Genomic DNA, 22,160 nt, shown 5'->3' on the forward strand with positions numbered 1-22,160 from the left:
AAATAAACAAGACCCAAAAAGTAGACTTATATTTAGGACTGAAAACAATGAATTTTGTCGTTTTTGCAGGCTTGGCAAGGAGTACATCCACAGTCCAGGGAAGAATTCAAGTAGTTCGTTGATTGGGATTTCAGAGAGAAGAAAAAATGACCTGCTTCCAAGACCATTCCCCTTCAACTCCATGCGCTCTCAAAACTCGTACAGGTATCTAAAACAAACATAATACATGAGTAGACCTTGATGATTACTTTTGAATCCATAACAAAGTTGTATATAATTTCAATTACCAGTTTCTTGGACAATGAGTTCAAAAAATGTTCTATATATGCTTGTTTGGATAATAAAATATAAGGATCCAAGTGTAATAATTATGAGTTCTGAAAACCAATGTAAATGCTCTGTTGAATACATATTTTACGAAGAATATGTGGACTTGAGTAAGATTCATGTTTTTGTAGACAAACTTATGCTTGTTTTTCGAATTGAGGTTTGTGAAACTCCTTTTTAACAGTAAGCTTTATTTACATAGGTTTTCAGTACTCAATAATTTTTCATTAAGATCAATCTAAAACCTGATTTAGAATAATTTTTAACTTTTAAGCTTTTCTTTTCTTTTTTACAGCTGTGTGTAACTTCAACGTTTTTTTTTTACATCCCTATTAAAAATTATATATTTTCCAGCTCCAACCATGGCAAGCAGTGGACGAGTCCAGAAGTTAGAGGGACTGTTGGACTCCCCTGGCCCACGATCGTAGACGGACTCTATAACCAGAGTCCACAACTTAACCACTCCCCCTCCCCTTCCCATCCTACGACTCCCCACTCCTCCTTCACCAACCTCCCAGACAACATCAGCAGATACCCGAGCCCTCCCAACCTCAATTCTAGCCATGAGTTCCTACAGCATGTTCACGCTGCCACGAGCTACATGAACTACGGCACTCCCCTACACCGTCCACACCAGGTAATTCTTTTTCTTCGTTTTATGACAACGGTAACTTTTATTTACTGTTATCAAGGGTAGCGAGCTGGTCTACCACCTGATAGACTCTAATGCAGGACTTCAGCCCCTGTGGTCCCGGGTTAGAATTCTGCCAATTACCAATGGACTTTATCTGTTATCCTCTGGGCTGAGTCTGAAGTATTGTGAAAATGGCTTTAGAAGACTATATACTAGCATTCAAGGGTAAAAAGGAGGATATATATAAAAAAAATGTTTAACTTGGCGTAATGCAGATTGGAGGGTTACCAAGTTTGAGAAAGGTTAGTTATCGGAAAAACAGGCCAAAAATTAAACTTGAGGCCTAATAGTTCATTTTCCATATTCTCATACTACATTTACAACACCATAAAATTGAAACACATACATTAAACTTGTTAGTCAAAATACATTACCGCAGTGCTCGATTTGTAAAAATGGGGTGCCGGAACTGTAACCTATTTTTAATGTGTTTTTTGTATCTATTTATGAAATTTTTTTATCTTCCCGAAAGAGAGGTAGCGGAACTCCAATTCACCGCGTGCGTTACCTCACAAATCGAGCACTGCATTACCGGTAATTGCTCTTCATCATAAAATTCATGTTTGGAGTTCACTTACAGACTACTTGGCTAGTACTTCAATTTAAGCATGCAAGTCCAATAGTAGCGCTGAAGCACTTAATACAGAATCTTATAAGAAGCGAAACTGCCGTATTAAAAGAGGCGACACTACGAAGATCACCGCTAGCGGTAGCTCACAAAGACTTGGCTGGCGACGCTAGCGCTTCCTACATAAATCTTTGTGAACTACCGTTGGCTTCCTAGCATCCCCTCTTTTAATACAGCAGTTTCGCTTCTTATAAGGTTCTGTATTCATTGGTTGAAGGTACAAATGGCAAAGACAATGAACTTTGTAGCTACTGAAGCAACCAATATCTGTAGTTTGATACTTATAGTTCAAAATTACTTTTCTGGTCTCAGATGAATGGCAACATCGGCTACGAGCACAATGCTCCTCGAAGATACGACCACAACAGTATTCACTCGAGTGCCAGTTCTGAGCTCGGCAGAGAACACTCGAGTAGTAGTTCGAGTTCCCTTCGTAACAGAAGTAATCTGTCTATCGACAAGACTAGTCTTTATTCGACGAATAACCGAGAGAAGAGAACTGAAGACTCAGTCAGTTCGCCAAATCACAACCAAAGTGAAGAGAAGAAGATGAGTGAAACTAGAGAATGGCCCGAGACGGAACGTGGGCCGTTGTATTACCAACAGAACACGGTACATATCAGGCATAGTGAGTAGTCGCTTGGCTTTGCTTATAACGCTTACGATAATAAACTGTTTAATTTAGCATGGTTATTTATTTTTTGCTGTAGAAATCCCATCCCCACTGCCATAATTTGCTTCCACAGCCAATTTATTGCAACCATAATTATCATTGATCTTCATTGAACCATCTGCTTGAAAAAAAATATGTAAATGTGTTGTATCTTTGACTGTTGATAGAATTAGGCATTCCATCCTCATGTTAAAGTTGTCACCAGATTTTTTAAAAAAATATATGTAGTTTAATTAAATCGTCAACTGATAGTGCTGATGTAAATTAAAACTAATTTCTCTCAAAGTCCATCTCAATAACTAAAATTAAGGTCAAAAAAATATGTTTAGACACTATCGCAATCGATGACTTGCTTTCAACTATGTTCAATTTTAATGAAAAATAAGTGACAGCTGGTCCATACAGATGGGATGACTACTTCAGTATGGTACCCAAAAGTCAATATGGTATTATTCAATAAAATTAATATCGTTCATCATTGTATCATTCATATCAAAGTAGTTGTCCTAATGAACTGGATTTCATTGTTTATATAGTGTACTCCTTATTTTACTCTGTGATAGAGTAAAAACAAAAACTGGCAGCACCTTTCAAAATCTGTGTGGATCTATGGTTGGAATCAAATGCAAATGTCTGTATGGCTCATCCACATATAAATCCCAAAGAACCCATGAACTTTTGAGAAAAAAAAGTTCATCATGACGAAAAACCTTGCTCAAAACCATCCAATATTTCATACATTGCCCTTTAAGGTCGTAATTCCTTTCAAAAGGGAACTTTCCATATACCTAATGTAAAAAATACCTCAGCTGTACTTATTTGTTTGTTATTCTTTCAATTTATTACCTTATTAAAATCAGGTGTGATTGTTTGTGTTACTGTATTCTGTTTTGTTTATTTCAGCTTAACTTAACCAATCAATAGTTTTATTAATGCTTATGAAGTCAAACAGAGTGAAGCCCGTGGGTACCAGTTAGTTTATCTTAAGTTTGTTTTTCTTTCATGTTTGGTTAGCTCATACTGCTCATACTGGTTGAAGGTGCTTAGTTTCTAGCCAGTCTCCCCTCTACATTTCCTCTTCCATCCAGTTTTATTTATTTTTTTTACTGATTACAACTGGTTGATATAGATGAGATATTAATTTTACCATCCAATTCACCACTAACTAAGTTACTATCATCTCAATTTAGAAACCAAAGCTAGTGTGTCTGTATATTATAACCAGAGTCTGTTTTTCCCGCAGAATTCCCAGAATGGCGTGGGCAATGAAGTGAACAACAATCCAAGAATACTTCACGAGATGAGTACGGAATTGTAATGCCTTCCTACCACCATTCAAGTGCCAAAGTTTCAACCATGTTGTACATTATACAATAAAGTGATAACGATTAAATTTATACACATATGTAACATATACTAATCAAAAATGTATCTCTATTTATTTGCATAAGTTTTATTATTTATTCTGTTTTATACCAACGGAATGTATGTGAATATCTTTGCCTACCAATCATGTAAATGATTTGTTGAATGTTTTATGTTGTTCCTCAGAAGAATTTTTAGCTCTTACTGTTTGAATCAAAACTGTATCCTATCTTTTTATGTCAAAATTTGTTTTCAACCTAATTATTTTTAAATGCCATAGAACAAAATGTAAATGCTCAAATGTCTTGTCTTCGCCTCAAGTGAAATGCAGTCTCATAAACAGAAGTCAGTTTTCAGCTCATTCTGTCGCTATCCATGTCGTTCAAACTTATATTTAATGCAAAGTTATTTTGTATTCGAAGTGAAAGTAATCGACCGACGACCACATGTTTCACTTCAGTTTTCAATATCACATTTTAAAATCAAACTGGTTTTGAATTTTAGTAGCATTTTTTTTAAAATTTATTTAATTTTCTTGTGAAGATTGTTTTGAAGTGTGTTCCTGTCACAGTTTTTTGGAATTGCTCCTCTTTAGCAGGTTGTCCTAGATATCAAATTAGCCTGCCAAATACGGCTGCAAGTCAATTCTAAAAAGTTTTTAAAATTTGGAAATTTCAGGTCTACACCACTTGACTGTGACAGGAAAGTTTTACCGAAAAAGTTATATATTTACAACAAATTAACTTTTAGCATGAAGCATGAAATCTCTTTTAAAGGTCATGATTAAATGATTTTTGATCATCAATCATATGCTTCTAAATTCACAGTGAAACCTAAAGTGAAACCGATGGTATCGTTCAACCATAGACTGATTTTTTACTGTGTAACTTAGTGTATGTACAGTGAACTAAGTGTCATTCCAACTTTTGTATGTAATGTACGGAATAAACCAATTTTCTAAGACTCACCATCGTTCCTCCTTCGGCCTGTTGGTCACCAGCATCCAAATATTGTTTGACGTTTCTCTTCGGTAAATGTTCAGGTCTGTGTTCACAGTCACCTCACACTCCTGAAAAAAGTGAGAACATCATCTTTTAAATGAGAATAAAAAGTCAAAAGTCTGAGCCATAGATTGAGGGTTTAGAAGTAGTCATTATTATTACACACATTTTGAAACCATGAAAAACCATATCCAATTTTTTAAATATCAAATAGAACAGGACTATTACTGAAAAGGATCTCAAAACGTAACACCGAGATTTTCAGGTAATCATTATAGAGTAGATTGAAGATGAAATCCATTTTCTCTTCAAATTTCCTCTTCAATCTACATTCTAAAGGAGTTTTTGTGTATATTTGCTTCTTCTTCCCTGCAGTGCCACCTGTTTAAGTTTGTTTTGTTCTTCTTATTTTATACTTCTTTGATTTGTAACTTTGACTAGTTACATATCAAAGAACACTGAGCTAAAATTATAACTGGAGGTAGCACTGCCATGGCAGAAGTCTGTCAAAAGCGTGTCGCTGATTTTGTTAGGTTGGTATAGCAGTAAGTTTTCTTATCATAGCAATGACATGGCTTCTTATAACTAGGTTGGTATAGCAGTGAGTATTTTTGTCATACTTGAATACTTTTAATACTTTAATAATTTTCTTTGAAATGGCGACCATACAAAGTAGGTATTTTAAGCCAAGTATAATAATAGTTATAGCAATAATATGGCTTCTTATGACACCAGACTCACGCAAACATGGCGGCTGGCGACACGCATCTTTGACATTCAGTGCTACCTCCAGTTAGAATTATAGCTCAGTGTCAAAGAAGTATTTTAAGAAGAACAAAACAAACTGAAATACAGGTGGCACTGAAGAGAAGAATAAACATCATGATTCAGTCAGTTTTATTTAGTCAGTGGCAGTGATAAGACAATGCTGGCCAGTGTCAGGACAATGCTAGGTATAGTTTTCATCAGTTGTATCAATTTATATTCTATTTCAATTATTTTATTAACATGATAAGTTTTAGTTATTGTGAATGTGACAGTCTTTGAAAGAATCTACTGACATACCACAATTAATACATTGATGATGTGGCTGCACACAAAATGACCTGACGAAGTTTTATGGAAAGAAACTAGTTGTCATACCAGTAACTATGGTTGGATAAGGCAATCGTTTTATTTTATCAATAAAATATATTCTAACCCTAACCAAGGATCAACCCCCCTCGGGCATTCATCTATATATATAAAATCCAATGTATGTATGTTTGTATGTTTGTTTGTCCTTATTGGACTCCGAAACCGCTCGACAGATTGTGATGAAACTTTCAGGCATTATTAAGCATTATTCAAGGATGGTTTGTGTGAAGTTTGGTGCAGATCCGTCAAAAGGGCTCCGCCCCAGTGGCTCTGGAGTTTCCCATCTTAACCTAAATGGAATTAAAGAATCCTAACAGCTGGTTCAACTTAACAATTTAATTCTGTAATGTTCAAAGCATTAGTTAATAGGTTTACCTACAGGGTGCAGCATTATTTTTTTTATTTATGACAACAGCTAATTTGCAACCAAAAGGTGAGTGAGTGTAGCGAACGAACTTCAACGTAGAGGCGAGTTAGCGTAGCGAACGAGCTAACCTGAAGGCAAGTGAGCGCAGCGAACGAGCTCCAGCCTAAAGGTGAGTGAGTGTAGCGAACGAACTTCAACCATGACGTGATTGAGCAATGCAAACGAGCTCATCTTGAAAATGAACGAGCACTTGACATAAAACCACATTAGGACAGGACGACGTCTGTCTGGCCAGCTAGTATATATATATTTTTACTGCATGTAATACAGTAGTGCGTACACATGGCGTAAAATAATTTGTCACACTAACTTTAGACTAAGAAATGGTATAAAACTGCCATTTTGGAGACTTAGTTAACACAAATTTTTTTGGGTGGGGGTACCCCGGAACCCTGTGGACCCCCCAGTTCGCCCCCTCCCCCCTTGTGACTGTTCTAGATCCGCCACTGTCTCAGCTCAGCCGCCCTCTTCTTTCATTCTTTTTCTCCCTAAAAACCAACCTGGTGTCATTTTTCTTCTTCCCTTCTTTTGTTTGCTTTCAGGTAAAACTCTGTGCTGTATTTACATTTAACTGGCACAAACTTTCACAACAGTTTAATTAAACATCTGATTCCCACGTTAATGCTGTCGCCAGTTTGAAAATATATATGACTGTAGTTGAATTTTCATTGACAGAGTGCACTAACTTGATTTCTGTCAAATACACTTCTTTTCAACCAATCCATTCCAAACCAAGAGACCTTTGTAAACGAAAGCCCCTTATCAAAAACTAATAAGAGAACAAATATAAATTTACATTAGCTTACTCATCAAAGGCTCATTGAAGGGTGTCTAGATCGCCCCAATCTCTCCCAAGAAAAATCCCAATATTTCAGTTTAGGGCCTTTGATGTCCCCGACTTGATTCCACAGAACTGTATTATCTATCCTCACTTTCAACTTTTTTAAAACTTTATTTTAAATGATTTTTTTTTTTAATGGTGATAAATCCTTAAGCAATTATTAATTCTGATGAGTTTGAGCATGGTAAGTGCCGGGGATAGCCCTGGCTAAGTGCAGTTAAAGATAGTTGGGATTTGTTCTGTGAACTACTGTCATGTACAAGGTCAACGAACCCTCATCTTTTGTTCATTCGATAATAGTGTGTGATGTATAATAGTCAATCAAACAATAAATCAAATATTCCTTAATTGGTAATTTTTACTGGTAAGTATTTCATTATACCATACTGTAAAATAAGTGAACATTACCAAAAAAACTGTTAGGTATACCTATAAAGATTGTACATAATTTAGGTCTACTTTTATTATACACTACAAATTGAGTATATCCACGTAAATTACTTGGGAAAGTAGGAAAAGTCCCCTCTAAATCTCCTCTCCTTTTGTAAGCGCTGTAGCATCTCCATATAAATCCATGATGTAGCATTCATTTAAATAAAAAATGAACTACTAGAACCACATAGATGACTCTTATATTCCCTTATATATTAACGTCAACAATACAACTGAGAAGCTTACACCATAAGGATGTTTTCTCTAAGCTACCTGTGACTTTGGTTAAATATGTCACTTACAGCCCCCAAGTATGTTGTGAACCAGAAGTCCGGTTCCACAGACAGGTTCTTGTTCGATGCCACATGACTGATGATGAGTGGTTCATTTGCCTGAAAATAAATCATCTGGTAATAGCTTTTTCATCTAAAAGAACCTTTATAAAAACTATTGGGTATGCTTTTTACAAACTGTATTACTTTGTACATATCTTACATGCTTGCAATATTATCTAGGCTAAAATAACACTCTGACTGAGAGGCTATAACTACATTTTGTAGAATCCACAGTTGTGTAAATACAAACAAAGATTAAAAGTCTGCTGGCCCTTATTCGAGACATGGAAAACCAAGAAGCGCCATAGTTTAATCCAATGTCACATGGTTTGAGAGATGGATTTAAAGCATGTAATCTGTTCTCACCGGTCATCGGCCACATCTCTGGTTCAGCTTTACCAGTTCATCGGTTTGTACAGTTATTTGGACATCAAACCTCTCAAACTACCGCAGACGGTTACGGGATATTTGTAAAATACACAATGTAACAAGCTTGCGATGAACACAGAGCTCACGATGTTGTACTCTAGTGATTTAGCATACTGATAATGTAGTATGCTAAAGTGATTGAATCCTGACAGAGTATGCTGGTGATTCAGCACGCTTGCAATGTAGCATGTAGCATATTTGCAATATAGTATGTAGAGTGACTCACATTATCCATCATTAGGTAGGAAGTAATTAGGTACATGACTCACGATGAAGTTTAGTATGCTTGTGATGTAGCTTGTAGCATATTTACCATGTAACATCCTTGATTTAGCATACAGGCAGTGATACTAGTGGCGGTGTGGAATTATACTTCTGATGAAGCGTATTCGAGATCTATCTATCCATCACTAGTATGCTATATTCCCAACAAGATAGTGGATAGAATCTATCCACTATCTTGGGAATATAGCATAGTAGTGATTTAACATCCTCTTGATGTAGTATCATAGTGATTTAGTATACTGACGATATAGCATGCTAGTGATTTAACATACTGACTGGCGGTGTGGAATTATACTTCTGATGAAGCATATTTGAGATCTATTTATCCACTATCTTGTGGATATAGCATGCTAGTGATTTAACATACTGGTGAATTATTAAGGTAGTTATTTAGCACACTCACAAAATAACATGCTAGTGATTTAGCATAGCATACTGTAATTATGTATGGCTGTGATGCAACATACCACATAACATAAATAGAAACATACTCTCTTAGTAGATTTATAAACCTTATGGAAGGCTGAAGCCAATTTTATTGAATTTTGTCAGGTGCACTATAGGGGTTGTGTTTTGTTTACAATTTGTTTCTTGTTTATTCAGTCATTAAAACACTCGTTTTACTAAATAAAACTATCTAATCATTAACAATAACTTATTGTTATAAAACCAAACAGTAAATCACAAATCATTAGATTCAACCCCAAAATAATATAAACAAAATTTTATGACTCTAGCAATCAGTGTCACCAACTTAAACTAGACGCCTAAAACGAGCTTCAAAATTAACAATGGGATGAGAAGTTAATTGTGTTGGTGAGTGATGGTAACACTCGTGCTTTACCATGTAGTATTCCCGTGATGTTGTTTGGTGTAATTGTGTTGTCATATGCTAAACTCGCTATGTATCATGCAGGATGCAGGTCGCTAGCCATATTCGCGCAACACTTCACATGCTGCCTGTGGCCTGTCATTATACGACCGTCAGCGGTATACGACCACGACCGTGGTGTGCCACTTACGACCGGTCCGGCGACCTACTCAAGATACCTTCTAGGAAGTCAGGTGTGCCCGAGAATCTGCAATATCTCCTACATGAAGAAGAGACTGCTGAAACGTAATGTGTATGTGTGTATGTTACTCTTACTCGAGAAAATTGTATGCTGAAAAAAAAACAGCAACTTAATGAGAATGAATTAATTGGTTTCCCTTTACGGCACATCAGTTGGCATCACCCAACAATAATAATCAAACGAGCGATCACTATAAAATTAAAAAAGACTATGGATTAAGTGATTACATAACTAGAAATCAATACGGGAAAACCATGTGCACGAGGTTAGGCAATTGTTGACAGAGTGTATTTTAATTTCGACAACGCTGTTTCAAGTCTTTTTAAGTGTCCGAGGTCCATACACAAGCTGTAGGCCTAGTGTTGAGCTGTTGACGAAGGTAATGACTATTTTTAATTATTAAACATTCCAATCATCTTCAGAGGCAATAGGCGAATGAGAATAATAACATCAATTGCGTTTCTGTTTGATCACTTGTCTGGGAAATACGTGTCTAAGTGTCAGCTAGAGTATACAAATTATGTTCTCTATTGAGTGGCAATGTTTTCTGCTTAGACGCCACATGCTTATCGTTTGTTATGTAAGTTTAAAGATTATAGACTTACATTAATTATTTCATTTATAATAATTTTATTTGGTATATCCTCTTGCCTGTGAAAACAGTATAAGCGTAATAGTTTTCTCTTATACGAAACACGAATTCGTGGATAAAATTACTTAGGGTAACCTAAAAGAATTGTTTTAAATTACTACACGCACGATTTAATTCACAATGAAGTGTTAGCATACCCTATTAAAATAAGTTCTATTTACTTTGATACTTATTAAGTACTTATCGTACTTTAACTCATGCCACTTTAAATACTTTAAATCTTCGATAAAAAAAATATAAAAAAAATAAATAAAATACTATTTTAGTAGGAATACCAATTATATCCTTAAACTCTACAACAGTTTGATTTTTTTATATCCAAGTAATATTCCACAATTAATGAATTTAATTTCTTTTATATGTATTTACCGTCTTGTGAGTATACAGTAAAAGTGTAAATACATTACCTATTACAAGTTATATTTGACTATTTTTTATTTGTACGATGCTGATCAAGAATCTATTTAATTAATCCATCACTAAATTAGTAATCTGGCCCTAGTTACTGACAAACTATTTGTAAAGTCCCTAGTTTTTACCAAACAACAATTTAAAAGTAAATTTATTTACTTTTTTTTACTCTATGCCCTTGTAACATAAGTTTATTTCATGCAGTCCCAAAATTGTGAATAGCGAATCTCGAATTGTATTGCATACTGAATTTGGTACATAACGGCACTGTTTTAACATTTGCCATGAAATTTAAAAAAATAATTTTTTCAACATGTTGTTTAAAAATAACTTATTATTTCTTATAAGTTACTTGCAATAATAAAAAAATTTAATAAATTCTTATCGTTTTGTAACTTTGTGTTCTCTCCGAGGCCAATTGGCTGAACAGAATAGTTCAGATTAATTATCGTGTTTTATTAGTGACAACACAATTAATTAATTAAGTACATACAATTTTGAGATTCCGAACTTAAGTTGTTATGAATTGATGTACGCTAGTTAAATTACCTATCAAATCGACGCAAACTATAAAGAAACCATTTTAAATTGACAAATCAACATTAAAAAGGGTAAATTAATTTTTGTATTGGTAAATAAAAACCAAGAACAGAATTGCATATTACAGGGCAATGTAGACAAACTAAAAGGCATTCAACTTCAACGTAAGTAAAGGCCTAAACAACGCGTCAATTTGCCTACATAATTATTTATACTCTAGCAATATCAAGAAAATAAATTATGATATAAAAATTAAATCAAAATTAACTTTCCACAGCTTTAAATCAGCTAATAAGGAAGCCCCTATTATTCATACAGAGAAACGTATTAAATTACTGAAAACAGGTGAAAACCCTTACAAAATGGTTGGTAAGCCTAATATGGTTTAAAAAAATTTGTTAAATTTGTACAAAGTAAAATAAAATTTCATTGTATATTGTTGTATCTTTACATTTAATTATCTATTTTATAGCTATCATAACTGATTTATCATTATTCATCAATCAACCGAATTTTAAAGTTTAGCTCAGTCAGATAATGTAGACATCGTTTTTAATTAACAAAATTTTAAACTGTGTGAACTTTAAACATTTTTAACTATTCCTTGAGGTATGATTTTACAACAAAAATTAAAGCAGAAATCGTAAATTATGCCCTAAAAGAATTCAAAAATTTGCTCACTCAAAATTCACCAACATTCAGGCTCTAGGTTTTACAATAGGATGAAAAGTGCCTGCACTTTAATAAAAAGCGAATGTAATTATTTACCTTCTAGCTGGAAGCGGAGTAAACATTAACCAGATAGCGCGTCCCTTCTGTCTGCGCCGATGCACTACACACGACTGACTGAAGAGCGCCGCGCCTGCGCTCTCAACATCACTGGACAGCGCAGTGAACTTTACAGCGGCAAAGTTCAAAGGTGCGAGCATGGAAAATGTAGTTTTTTAGCTTGTCATTTTTCTATTCTTGTTATTTAAAACTTGAACAAAAATTATGGCTGTTGTGACTTCACATTTGTTTATGTTTGATATGATTATTTTCGATAACGTGTACTGTTTGCTAGATATCACGAATACTAGTATTCGTGCTAGATATGCAAAAACAAATCAATGTTTTAATAGATTAAATATACCTATTGGTATTTAACTACTTACTTAGCTTCAAATCTAATTAATAACTCTGACCATAAACAGTGTAAAGATCTTACTAAAGAAAACTGTACCTAGCTATCATTGGTTACAGGCAAGGTTTATCTTGTTGATGGAATCTTAGTACCGTGGTATTTACGCTATTATTCAGACAGGACATGTGTGTAGTTTATCTAACAGTATAAAATAAGTTAACTGTAAAAGGCTAAACATATTTAGTAAAATAAATAATATCGTAGTTAAATTTTCATCATATAATTCAAATTACTTAAGTCAATGAGTCATTCTATCTGTCAACGTATACTGCGACAAATTAGTTCATAGCTTGGATAATTTACATTTTTTACGATTTATTTATGTTAGGTATAGGTATACTAAAAAAGTATTTTTACAGATAGAATAGAATACGTCATCCAAAACTATACACTCAATGTATTTACATTCATACTACAACCTACAAGACGATAAATGTATAAAACATAAAATAATGACCACCGATGTTGACTATTCTGACTAGTCAACAACAGGCTTTGACTGGCAAACTTATCGGATTTTAATGCGTGTTAACATCACCTATCGCAAATATTGGATCCACCCTGAACTTGCTTCTAAAAGTTAAACAATACCAGCCACGCAGATGTAATTGCTCACGTTCTAACAAAATCCTCGATTCCGAAAGCAACGGTATTTTGGTCGCAGCGACATGTCTTGCGGTCGTGGTCGTGTCATGTGAGCCGAAAACCGGCTGAGGGAAACGACCCGACAGACGGAGAGAAGAACAGCTGATCACACGTTTACCATCTCACACACACACACAGGCTTGGCTCAATTAAACTCTTGTGCTGGCCTTATACGGACATCTCACATCGGTGGCGAGAGCTAACGACTTATGACGAGGGTTTTTGCATACTTCATAAGGTCAAGTTGTCAAGATATGAGTTATTAAGATGAACGGTTAATGCAATAGATAATGGATCGGCATTGTTGATTTATGATTGTTAATGTCTAACCATAACAAAATACGGTGATGATAATATTAGTTAAACTCCATTTTGTAACCCCTGAACTGTGTAGTGTACACTAAACTATTACGTACCTCGTCTTGCAGTTCAAATATAGTGTTTGAATTTCACTATGGTGTACCACTGCAAGTTAGTTTAAACAAGTTTAGTAATAGTTTAGACAATATTAGGTTCGATTATTTTTACGATGACGAGGGAAGAGGGTGCGTATTATATGGCAAAAGGTGGAAAATGAGTATAGAATTAGATGAAATGTTAGACAAAACCGTAAGCATATCGTTAATTGAAATTCAAACGACCAAGGCGGTTATAGTTTGGAACTATCAAATAATCCGGCTTTTCTCAATATCGAACCGGCAACTTCTGATGATAATGTGTCACTTTATACACTTGATAGCAAAATTGTACCGCTTCCAATCTAAATCACGACGTTAAAATTGATGATCCAGCACACAGCCTGGCGTTTTGGGCCTAATGATGCTACCATGAGTACGAAATGCTACCATGTTTTCGTCAATATATCCCCACGGGATCGTTTGAAACTAGCACAGGAAAATAAACTTCAAATTGTCTTACCTCAACGCCCCAGAGGCTAATCATGCTATATCTGGGTCGTATTCAGATTGGCTACACCATTCACCAAACATTATCTAAATAGAGAGTTATTTGGCCATTTTTCACCATTCAGCGAAGCTTGGAATTAACTCTCCATGAATGCCGAACTTTTACCCTTGAATTCATACAATTAAAGTCAATGGCCGAACGTAAGTGTACGGATCTTCCCTCTTTGTATGGCCCACAAAACTAGCGTTTTTTGACCCTACTACCTCTGTCTTAGAATCTTCCTTCGGCAGAATGTATATTTTAGAGGGTTTAGGCATATATAAAACATTCTCCCTTGTGTTGCTTAGTCTATGGTTTAGTCAAGACCGATAATTTGTATATAATTTGTTTTTATTTCTCGAAAGTTCTTTGGTGAGCTTGGAAGAAGGTGCTTAACTTATTTTAGTGATTATATTGAACAATTAACCATTAACCCTCAGACAATTTTAAATGGTTTGTCTTGAATTTACGTAAAATCAGCAGATAAGGGGAAATCGGTTCAGGCTTAATTTGCATATTTGTTTTAGGTATATAAAATCATAATTATTTCTGGATCTAGAATTTTGCAATAGCCACTTCACATACGCTGCCACTGAGTGTTTCATTTATCTCATCCACTCGACAACTAAACCAGATCCGCCGCTTCTCAGAAAACCGGCGTTCTCGTACTTGTAGTTTCATCTGATTTATTTTCTACCAAACTAGTTTTTGTTCCAGATAGAAAAAGGTTTCTTGTCTAGACGGAGGAGTGAATCAAGGCGAGAGTTCCATTCGCAGCTATCGATGTGGTATTGAAAATTCTTAGGGTTTGGTTTTCCTTACAAATAATGTTTATGGTATTCGTTCTAACAAGGAGAACTATTGAACATTGCTTACCTACCATTTCTCCATGTATGATTCAAAGGTATAATTAAAGTTTGTTTAAGGTGTTACTGTGGACATCAACATAGAGTATTTATTGTCTTAGAGACAGCAACTCCTTTCATGTCATAAACTAAATATGAATGCAAACTGGTTGTAGAATGGAGTGAGATGAGCTGTGTTGCTAACTGTCCAAAACCATCTGTTTCTCTATCCAGAACTATTTTATAAAAGATCAATTTCATAGCCAAAAAAGGCTGGGCCCGGTTTCAAACCATCAAAAGGCTACAACTGACTTCACTCAGGATCGAACAGGTGACCTTTTGATTGACAGGAGTACCATAAGCACTCAACTACTCAGCTGGTCAAATTTTATTTACTAAGTCATAAAAACCTGCCATCACACCAACCAGTTAACTTTAAGTAAAGAAAATGCGTTTACTCATCATCGGGCGAAGTTTGGAGCCCGAGATTCATTTATGCAGGAAATAAAATCGTCGAGTAGCGGCTGAATTGTCCCACAGTACTCATCATACTCATCGTGAGAGAACTCGGGACCTCGGAACACCCTGTAGAACATCAGCCGGCTGCATGCATCGGTGAACAAGGTGGGATGGGAACACCGAAGATTCTCATTGTTTCACCTGCATGTTGTCGAATCACCTCCACACTTGAAGCGTCCCTTGTTTTAATGTTTGCTCATTTGTGTATTGTAGAGGCAACTGTTTGCGTTCGTTTCGTGAATTCAAGTAGACCTAATATAGACATTGGCTTTGCACCATTCTAGTAGACAAGATGAAGTAATCCAAAGTATAAGTGGTTATTTATGAGTAGGTGGCACAGTTGGTAATGTGACGGACTAACCATGATACTTACTGGTGTAGTCGATCCATCACTAAACTATTTAAAGTCTCCGGTGTCGACATAATATTTATCAGTGCGGTTCATTCGTGGACTGTCCCGATTCACCCCTTGCTTTACTGGAGAGCACGCAAAGGCTGGGATACTCAATGCAACAGCTTAAAGAGGCACTTGTGCCCTGTGGGCTAACGCAAACTCCAAAGGCATATTTTATGCATTTCAAGTTACATTTAGGTGCGCCGAAGTCAAACCAAAGTTAACATAGTTTCAAATGTGGTTTGAAACAAACTGTAAACAACGAAATGTCCTGAAAGGTAGGTTAGTTTGGTACCACAGACAAACGTGTTTAATTATTTTGGCTATGCTGACACTTAAAGATGATTATCATCATCATTATCATATGAGATTGGGACGCCATCTTAGTCCGTATTTCAACCAAATTAGTGAAGAGAGGAGTGTAGTGTGATGATCTTTGTAGCTTTGTTACTGACTAAAATCAGCTGTTTCATAAGCAGGATCATCTATTTGAAGCCCAATAATCAGGGACTGCTGTGCAACACGGGGAGTGCTGGGTCTCGTTTAGAACTATCAAAAAGATACTGACTTTTCTCAGTGATTTAACCGTTTTGTCCAAGCCGTTTTGTAATTTAAATCAGTTCCTCGATAGAGCTTAGCGTCCTAGGAGATGGGACATAAACACCTTTGATTATAAGACATCTATAATCAACGGCTCTACTCACCGGGACCGGGGTTCCAAGGAGGTCTTCCCTATCAGACGGCTCCAGAGGCAAAGCGCGCCACAAACTGTAGATGTTCTTGTAGGATGTGAGCCGCAGAAGAGGGTGTTTGGATTTCCCAAGGACAGAATGGAGATGAGGCACTTCAGACTCAACCCAAAGAGGCTAAAACAGTTATGATCTAAAAAAATGTTGATTTCGCAGAATTATTTTAAATTTTTGGGGGGCCCAGATGAAGAATACAGTAACGTTTGATAGTAGTAGCTGCATCATCCACTTCAAGGAAGCGAGCCACATCTGTTATTGCCTTTAATATGTAAAGTTCAGTATTTACAATTAAATTTGATTTGGTAACGTTCTATAAAAATATAGTATGCTGTCTCATTGGTTATTTGGACTAGAGTTTAACCCTACACGAAGTCTCAATAATTCCAAGTGTAAGAATGGGCTTATAACGTCACTTATAGTTACTGTTGTGACGTAAAACAGAGGCGGGTTCGACTTCATATATAAATCTCATTCAAGTGTCGCACTTAGTTTAATAAACTTCGTAGTAATTATGAAATGTTGAAAACATAAGATTTAGAGTAATAAAATATTGCTTGACATTTTATTTAAATAACCAATAGTGGAAATATATTTCTAGAAGTTGATGTTGTCTGTCACGCCTCTGCTGAAAGGTGTGTGCGTGTGAAACAAATTGTATAGTATTTCTGTATTTTATTTCAATATTATTGGAAATATTCATAAGAATAAATGCCTAACAAGACATGCAACTTACCATTTTATACGGCGATTCAACTGTGCTCAGTGCAAAAGGTTCCCCGAATTTCAGTTGTTGACCGTTAAGGTCGGTGTTTTCAGGACTGGAAATGAAGAAAATACTATCAGCTTGATTTTTACTTTGTTGTCTCTACGAAAGCAAAGCCATATTTCTATTATCTTGACAGCGTGGCTTATTAAATTGAGATTATAGTTTTACTGTTATTACTTTCCGTTGATTGACTGTGAATCAGCCTAAGATCAGCCTTGGATAGTAAAAATAGTGTTATTTGCGAGAATATATTAAAAACTGTATTTTTAAAGCTATTGATTTTTTTATTTACTCGTACTAAATCGAGTTGGCTTAATAGATATTTTCTAACATGAGTTTGTATATATGCTGCACCAGGAGATTATAAACGTAACGATTTATTCGTTTTACAAGACAAGTTTATGCGACTATCTTTTCGTGCTATATCGTTTCTTACTCACCGCCTGACTGAAAATAACTATTGGATACCTCAGTTCCTTAATTTGTTTGCAATACAAACAACTGTCATCTCATTATTTATCACTTATATTCACCTCATACTCACCTTGATTTGTCGGCATCTTATTCAATCCAATCTAATCCACACCACATGAGTAAGAAATAATTTGTATAACACCTAAGGGACTATGTTTTATCTAAGATAACACTCCACCAGCTATCTCATGTCAGCCTAAACATAATGTATACAAACACCATTCCTAGTGTTTACCTTGAGATCCTGAAGCAGTTTCGCACGACCGGTGACGTCATCGGCGACCCCGCCACTAGCGATCCATCCAGGAAGTGACGACACTCGTCCACCTCCCTCGGACCAACGACACCAGCGAGGGCGAGGCCCTGGGGAGCCCGGGGGTGACATACTGAGAGGTTCACAACTTGACAGGTCTGCCCGTAACACAAGTAAAACTCCGGGAGTAGAAGTTGTACCTGAGTCAAGAATAGAGGTTTTGTGTCTTTCAGCGGATATGCGCGGGCATTAATTGCGCCAACTGACCTGAGTCAGGTAGTCGGTTATTCCTGAATTGCGCCAGCTACTCCAAAGAGCCACCCGATAAGTTCATTAACGGGGTCGCAAGTGGCGGCCCTCTTTGACTGTGTAATTGGTTAGGTTAGGTAAAGTTAGGTTAAGTTAAGTTACGTTAGGTTAAGATAGGTTAGGATGACACGTAAACAAGATTATTCCTACTGCCGGCAACTCATCCCAACCTGGCTTTGACTTGACGCAACTATAAGGACCATTTGTTGGAACCCTTGGAGGGTTTGGCGAAATTAAGGAAATCTTTGGCGCAATTAATGCACGATCATATGAAATACGGTTGGTTATGTTCTTTAAGATTCCGAATTTTCTTATTGCTACGTTGGTTTGGTTATATTAACCAAATAAAATATATAACAAGATTTCGTTTGGGGTTTGTTCCTAATATTGTTATATTTCAGGTGATTTGCCATCTGAGGATTGTTTTAAGACTTCGGAACGTTGCTTTGGCGTTAGAAATTATGATTAATTAATGATTGGTCAATGAGAACTGGCAACGTTATCCTGAACTGATACGAAGAGATTCAAAAATTGGCAAATCTATCGTAGCACACGTGAAACTCTGTAGTTGAAGTTTCTCCTGAGTCTACAAAAAGTGTCCGAAATCTTCAAGAAATGTGGAGGCCGCAGGATAGCAACATAAGAGCTACTGTACTCTGAGAACGAGTCTTAAAAACGAATCGTTCTCCCGCTCATAGATCGGTAACATTAGTTTGAATGTCTGTGAACTTGAAACTACTTGAAAGAATGTAAAAATCAAAATAATTAAAGACCTTTTTTGAACCATGAGACTAGGTTAGGACTTAAAGCTCAGTGCACTTTAATTTTTGTTGTAACGTTTACATGTATTTAACCTATTTAACTTAAATATGACGAAAAACTGTCAAAACCCCGAAATTTTAGGATTCAAAATTAAAATCATCAAAAGTTGAGTTCTCTTTAGGATTTTTAAGGTTCTTTGGCAATTTTGGGATAGTAATTTTACGTTAATGTAATAAGCTCTATGTGCCACGTTAACTGGGACGTTAGAATATTTGTCGTTTACATAGATTAGTTTTAATCCCTGTCTCTAAATAAGGTTGTTGCTGTGTAGGAGTATTCAGAAAATCAAACTTAGTTTTTATGTATTTTTTACATTCTCATAGTTAATCCGTAATATGTTTGGAATCGCGATTAAAAATAACACGTATTTTTTTAAGTAAAACTATATGACAATTATTTTCGTGGTACTTGAATAATATTAACATTATGATAACATACACAAACCACGGAAAAGGTATATTCTTTTTATTTTCGTCATTCTATATTTGATTTACGGATAAGGCTTTTGACTTTCATTCCACTTTGTTAACAATGCAAAAGTAAAAGCAAATAAAAAAGTGAAAGTAAATTAAAAGCAATAGGTCAACTCTTCTCTGTCAGTGGTTATACCTAACTCCTATTATCATCGGACGACAAGAATACAGGTAGTAAGTAGTAGCTACTACGATTCGATCCAATGTGACAATTGAATCTTACCTCTTTAAGTATATTCGATAGAGTTTCTCTTGTCTTCTGTATCATAAGCTCTCCTTTCTCCTTCTTCCTTAAGAAGTACTTTATGTTCTCCTAAAAAAATGTTGAGTAAGTTCACATCACAATCTCATAAATTATTTGTTTTGGATGGTTATTGAGTACATGATAAATTTTTATCTGTGGGTAATACAACATACATTTAGTTCCATGAATATTTAAAATATCTTACAATGCTTAAGAGTTTACAATATCATCTTAAGAAATTATAATTAATTATAGATTTCCTAGGGGAGAGAGTTCTCTAGAAGGCTTTCCTTGCCAGAAACCCTACCCTTGTCCGTTTTCTAGATAATTGGACTACAATTTAAGGTGGGTTCCAAACTACAATGTTACAGCCTTATCAAGTAGTTAACATCTATTGCAGATTGGACACTAAGGCAAATTGATGTCCTACGCTTCCATTTGTTTAGAAATTAAATCAATGTAGTTTTAAAATATTGTTCAGGTTTTTTACATTCAATTACGTTTATGCGACAAAAAAAATCCTGACAGTATCACCAAAAATGAATTTGTTTAATAAATTTGAACATAACAGTTTTCATTTTTCAATCAATACTGACAGCAGTTAGATTTTTCTAGGTTAAGTAACCAATAAAAACCAAATTGCATTACCTCTTGCAAAATCACATCCTCATTCCAGTTTCCCATGCGAACTTTGGAGCAATACTTTGGTCCAAGCGCTTCGGTCTTATCTTCTTGTTTCTTTCCGTGATGGTTCACCGACATTTTAAAATTGAAACTAACCTAAACTTCAAAACTCGAATCAACGAAATTTTCACTAAACAACTTCCAGTCAACAAATGACTGGTGTACATATGTTGGAAACATATGATCAACAAGTTTCGAGATATCGATTTAACACTTGAACTATCTGATAACAAATGACTTTCCGTGTGCGACATTTGACATGAGGGGCTGATCCCCTAAAATTATAATTGAAATGGATGGGGCACTACTGTGTTTCTATGTTTGAGTGCATGCTGATTCTAAACAACGAAACTTAAACAAACTTAGCTGATTAATTTGAAAGTTTTTGTACAATTTAAAATGTCCTACGGCTTCCAATTTATTATAAGACAATTTTCCTGCGAGCGGGTAAACATCCACGATGGTTGGGTAATTTGAAATTATCAAAATAGTCACGGTACCCTTAAAGAGGATTAGGAAGGGTCTCAATCTACCTCTTAAACCACAAACAATGAAATATCCCAAGCTAGATCAAAAAAGGTAGCTCAACAGAATAGAGAAATAAAATGGGAAAGAGAGTTGTTTATTATGTCTTTATTATGTCTTCTCTGAGATCGTGATTTTCTATCTGCAGTACTATACAGCATCGTGATTCGTGAATAACAAACTCTGTGAATCACTTTTGATGTTAGGGTTTAGGTCTCCATACACAACCATTGACATTTGCATTCATGTTGAGTTTAAATAGTATACGGTCTATGTAATCACCTTGGACCGTCATTGATACAAATTTTAAGTACTCGTCTGGTGGTAATGCTACTGCATTATGTCATGCAGGGTTCATATTAGCCTATAAGCCACTATAAAAGAGGCTTCAAAAATTGAAGTCAGCGCGATTATTCACGCCAGCTTCTGTGATTACGACGCGAATTTCTTTAGTAGATAACAAAGTAGACTACATTTTTATACAAACCGAAGCGTCCTATTGTTTGCGAGAACCTTTTATCCTGTAGTTGATTTAGAGCCTATGAACAAATGTTTTGTCATCATCAAACTAATTATCAGACTGTAATACAGGTTTCCTAGCTTGTTTTTGTGAAATATAATTAACTGTGAAGATATTTAACCGCAAATTATTTATACTTTGTTCCCGCAGGTAAATTGTAGTCGGTTGTAGTATACCGTTACATCTGGCGGTGTTTGTTGGAACTGTGAGGTTGTAGTTGTAGTTGTACAACGCTCCGCTAGGTGTGCTATCGGCAGTCGGCACTATTTGATCTAGTTTTCTAGTATTTTACCATTGACGATTACAGATTTTTTTTACTTTTGACTACAGTATTGATAATGATAAAACTAGTCATTCGTGTCAGTTTTGAATAAAAATAGACGTGGTTGAATATTGAGCCACCAACAAAATGAGCTGATGTAAATTTCTAATTATTTCTGTCGAGTAAGTGGATTTTTCTACTAAGTCAAACTGTTTCAGAACTCGTGACAGATATTTTAGGGTATTATTCCTGGGTAAGAAACATATCAAAATATCATTTTTAAATCGTACGGAAGTCC

General features: G+C 35.5%; 2 protein-coding genes across 3 annotated transcripts in view; one reads left to right on the top strand and one right to left on the bottom strand.

Annotated features, from left to right (window-relative positions):
• LOC128996308 (band 4.1-like protein 4) overlaps nt 1–4,654 on the top strand; it is a 252,108-nt gene extending 247,454 nt beyond the window's left edge. For both annotated transcript variants that reach the window (XM_054421549.1, XM_054421550.1), the window contains exons 21-24: nt 70–204; nt 682–964; nt 1,962–2,261; nt 3,566–4,654. In XM_054421549.1, coding sequence (XP_054277524.1) covers nt 70–204; nt 682–964; nt 1,962–2,261; nt 3,566–3,640 — 793 coding nt within the window. In that variant the 3' untranslated portion in view covers nt 3,641–4,654. The remainder of the gene's footprint in view (nt 1–69; nt 205–681; nt 965–1,961; nt 2,262–3,565) is intronic.
• LOC128996309 (cilia- and flagella-associated protein 161-like) lies at nt 15–20,713 on the bottom strand. Its single transcript, XM_054421552.1, has 8 exons — nt 20,520–20,713; nt 19,851–19,940; nt 18,006–18,223; nt 17,264–17,348; nt 16,486–16,647; nt 7,828–7,917; nt 4,656–4,756; nt 15–208 (listed from the first exon to the last, which is right to left on the bottom strand). Coding segments are annotated over exons 1-8 (861 nt in total). The 5' UTR covers nt 20,634–20,713; the 3' UTR covers nt 15–207.
• Nucleotides 20,714–22,160: the final 1,447 nt, after the last annotated feature.

This window comes from Macrosteles quadrilineatus, unplaced genomic scaffold, assembly GCF_028750875.1.
Source record: "Macrosteles quadrilineatus isolate MER2022 unplaced genomic scaffold, UCM_ALF_1.0 Scaffold_6__1_contigs__length_79288215, whole genome shotgun sequence".
NCBI classification, from domain to species: Eukaryota; Metazoa; Arthropoda; class Insecta; order Hemiptera; family Cicadellidae; genus Macrosteles; species Macrosteles quadrilineatus.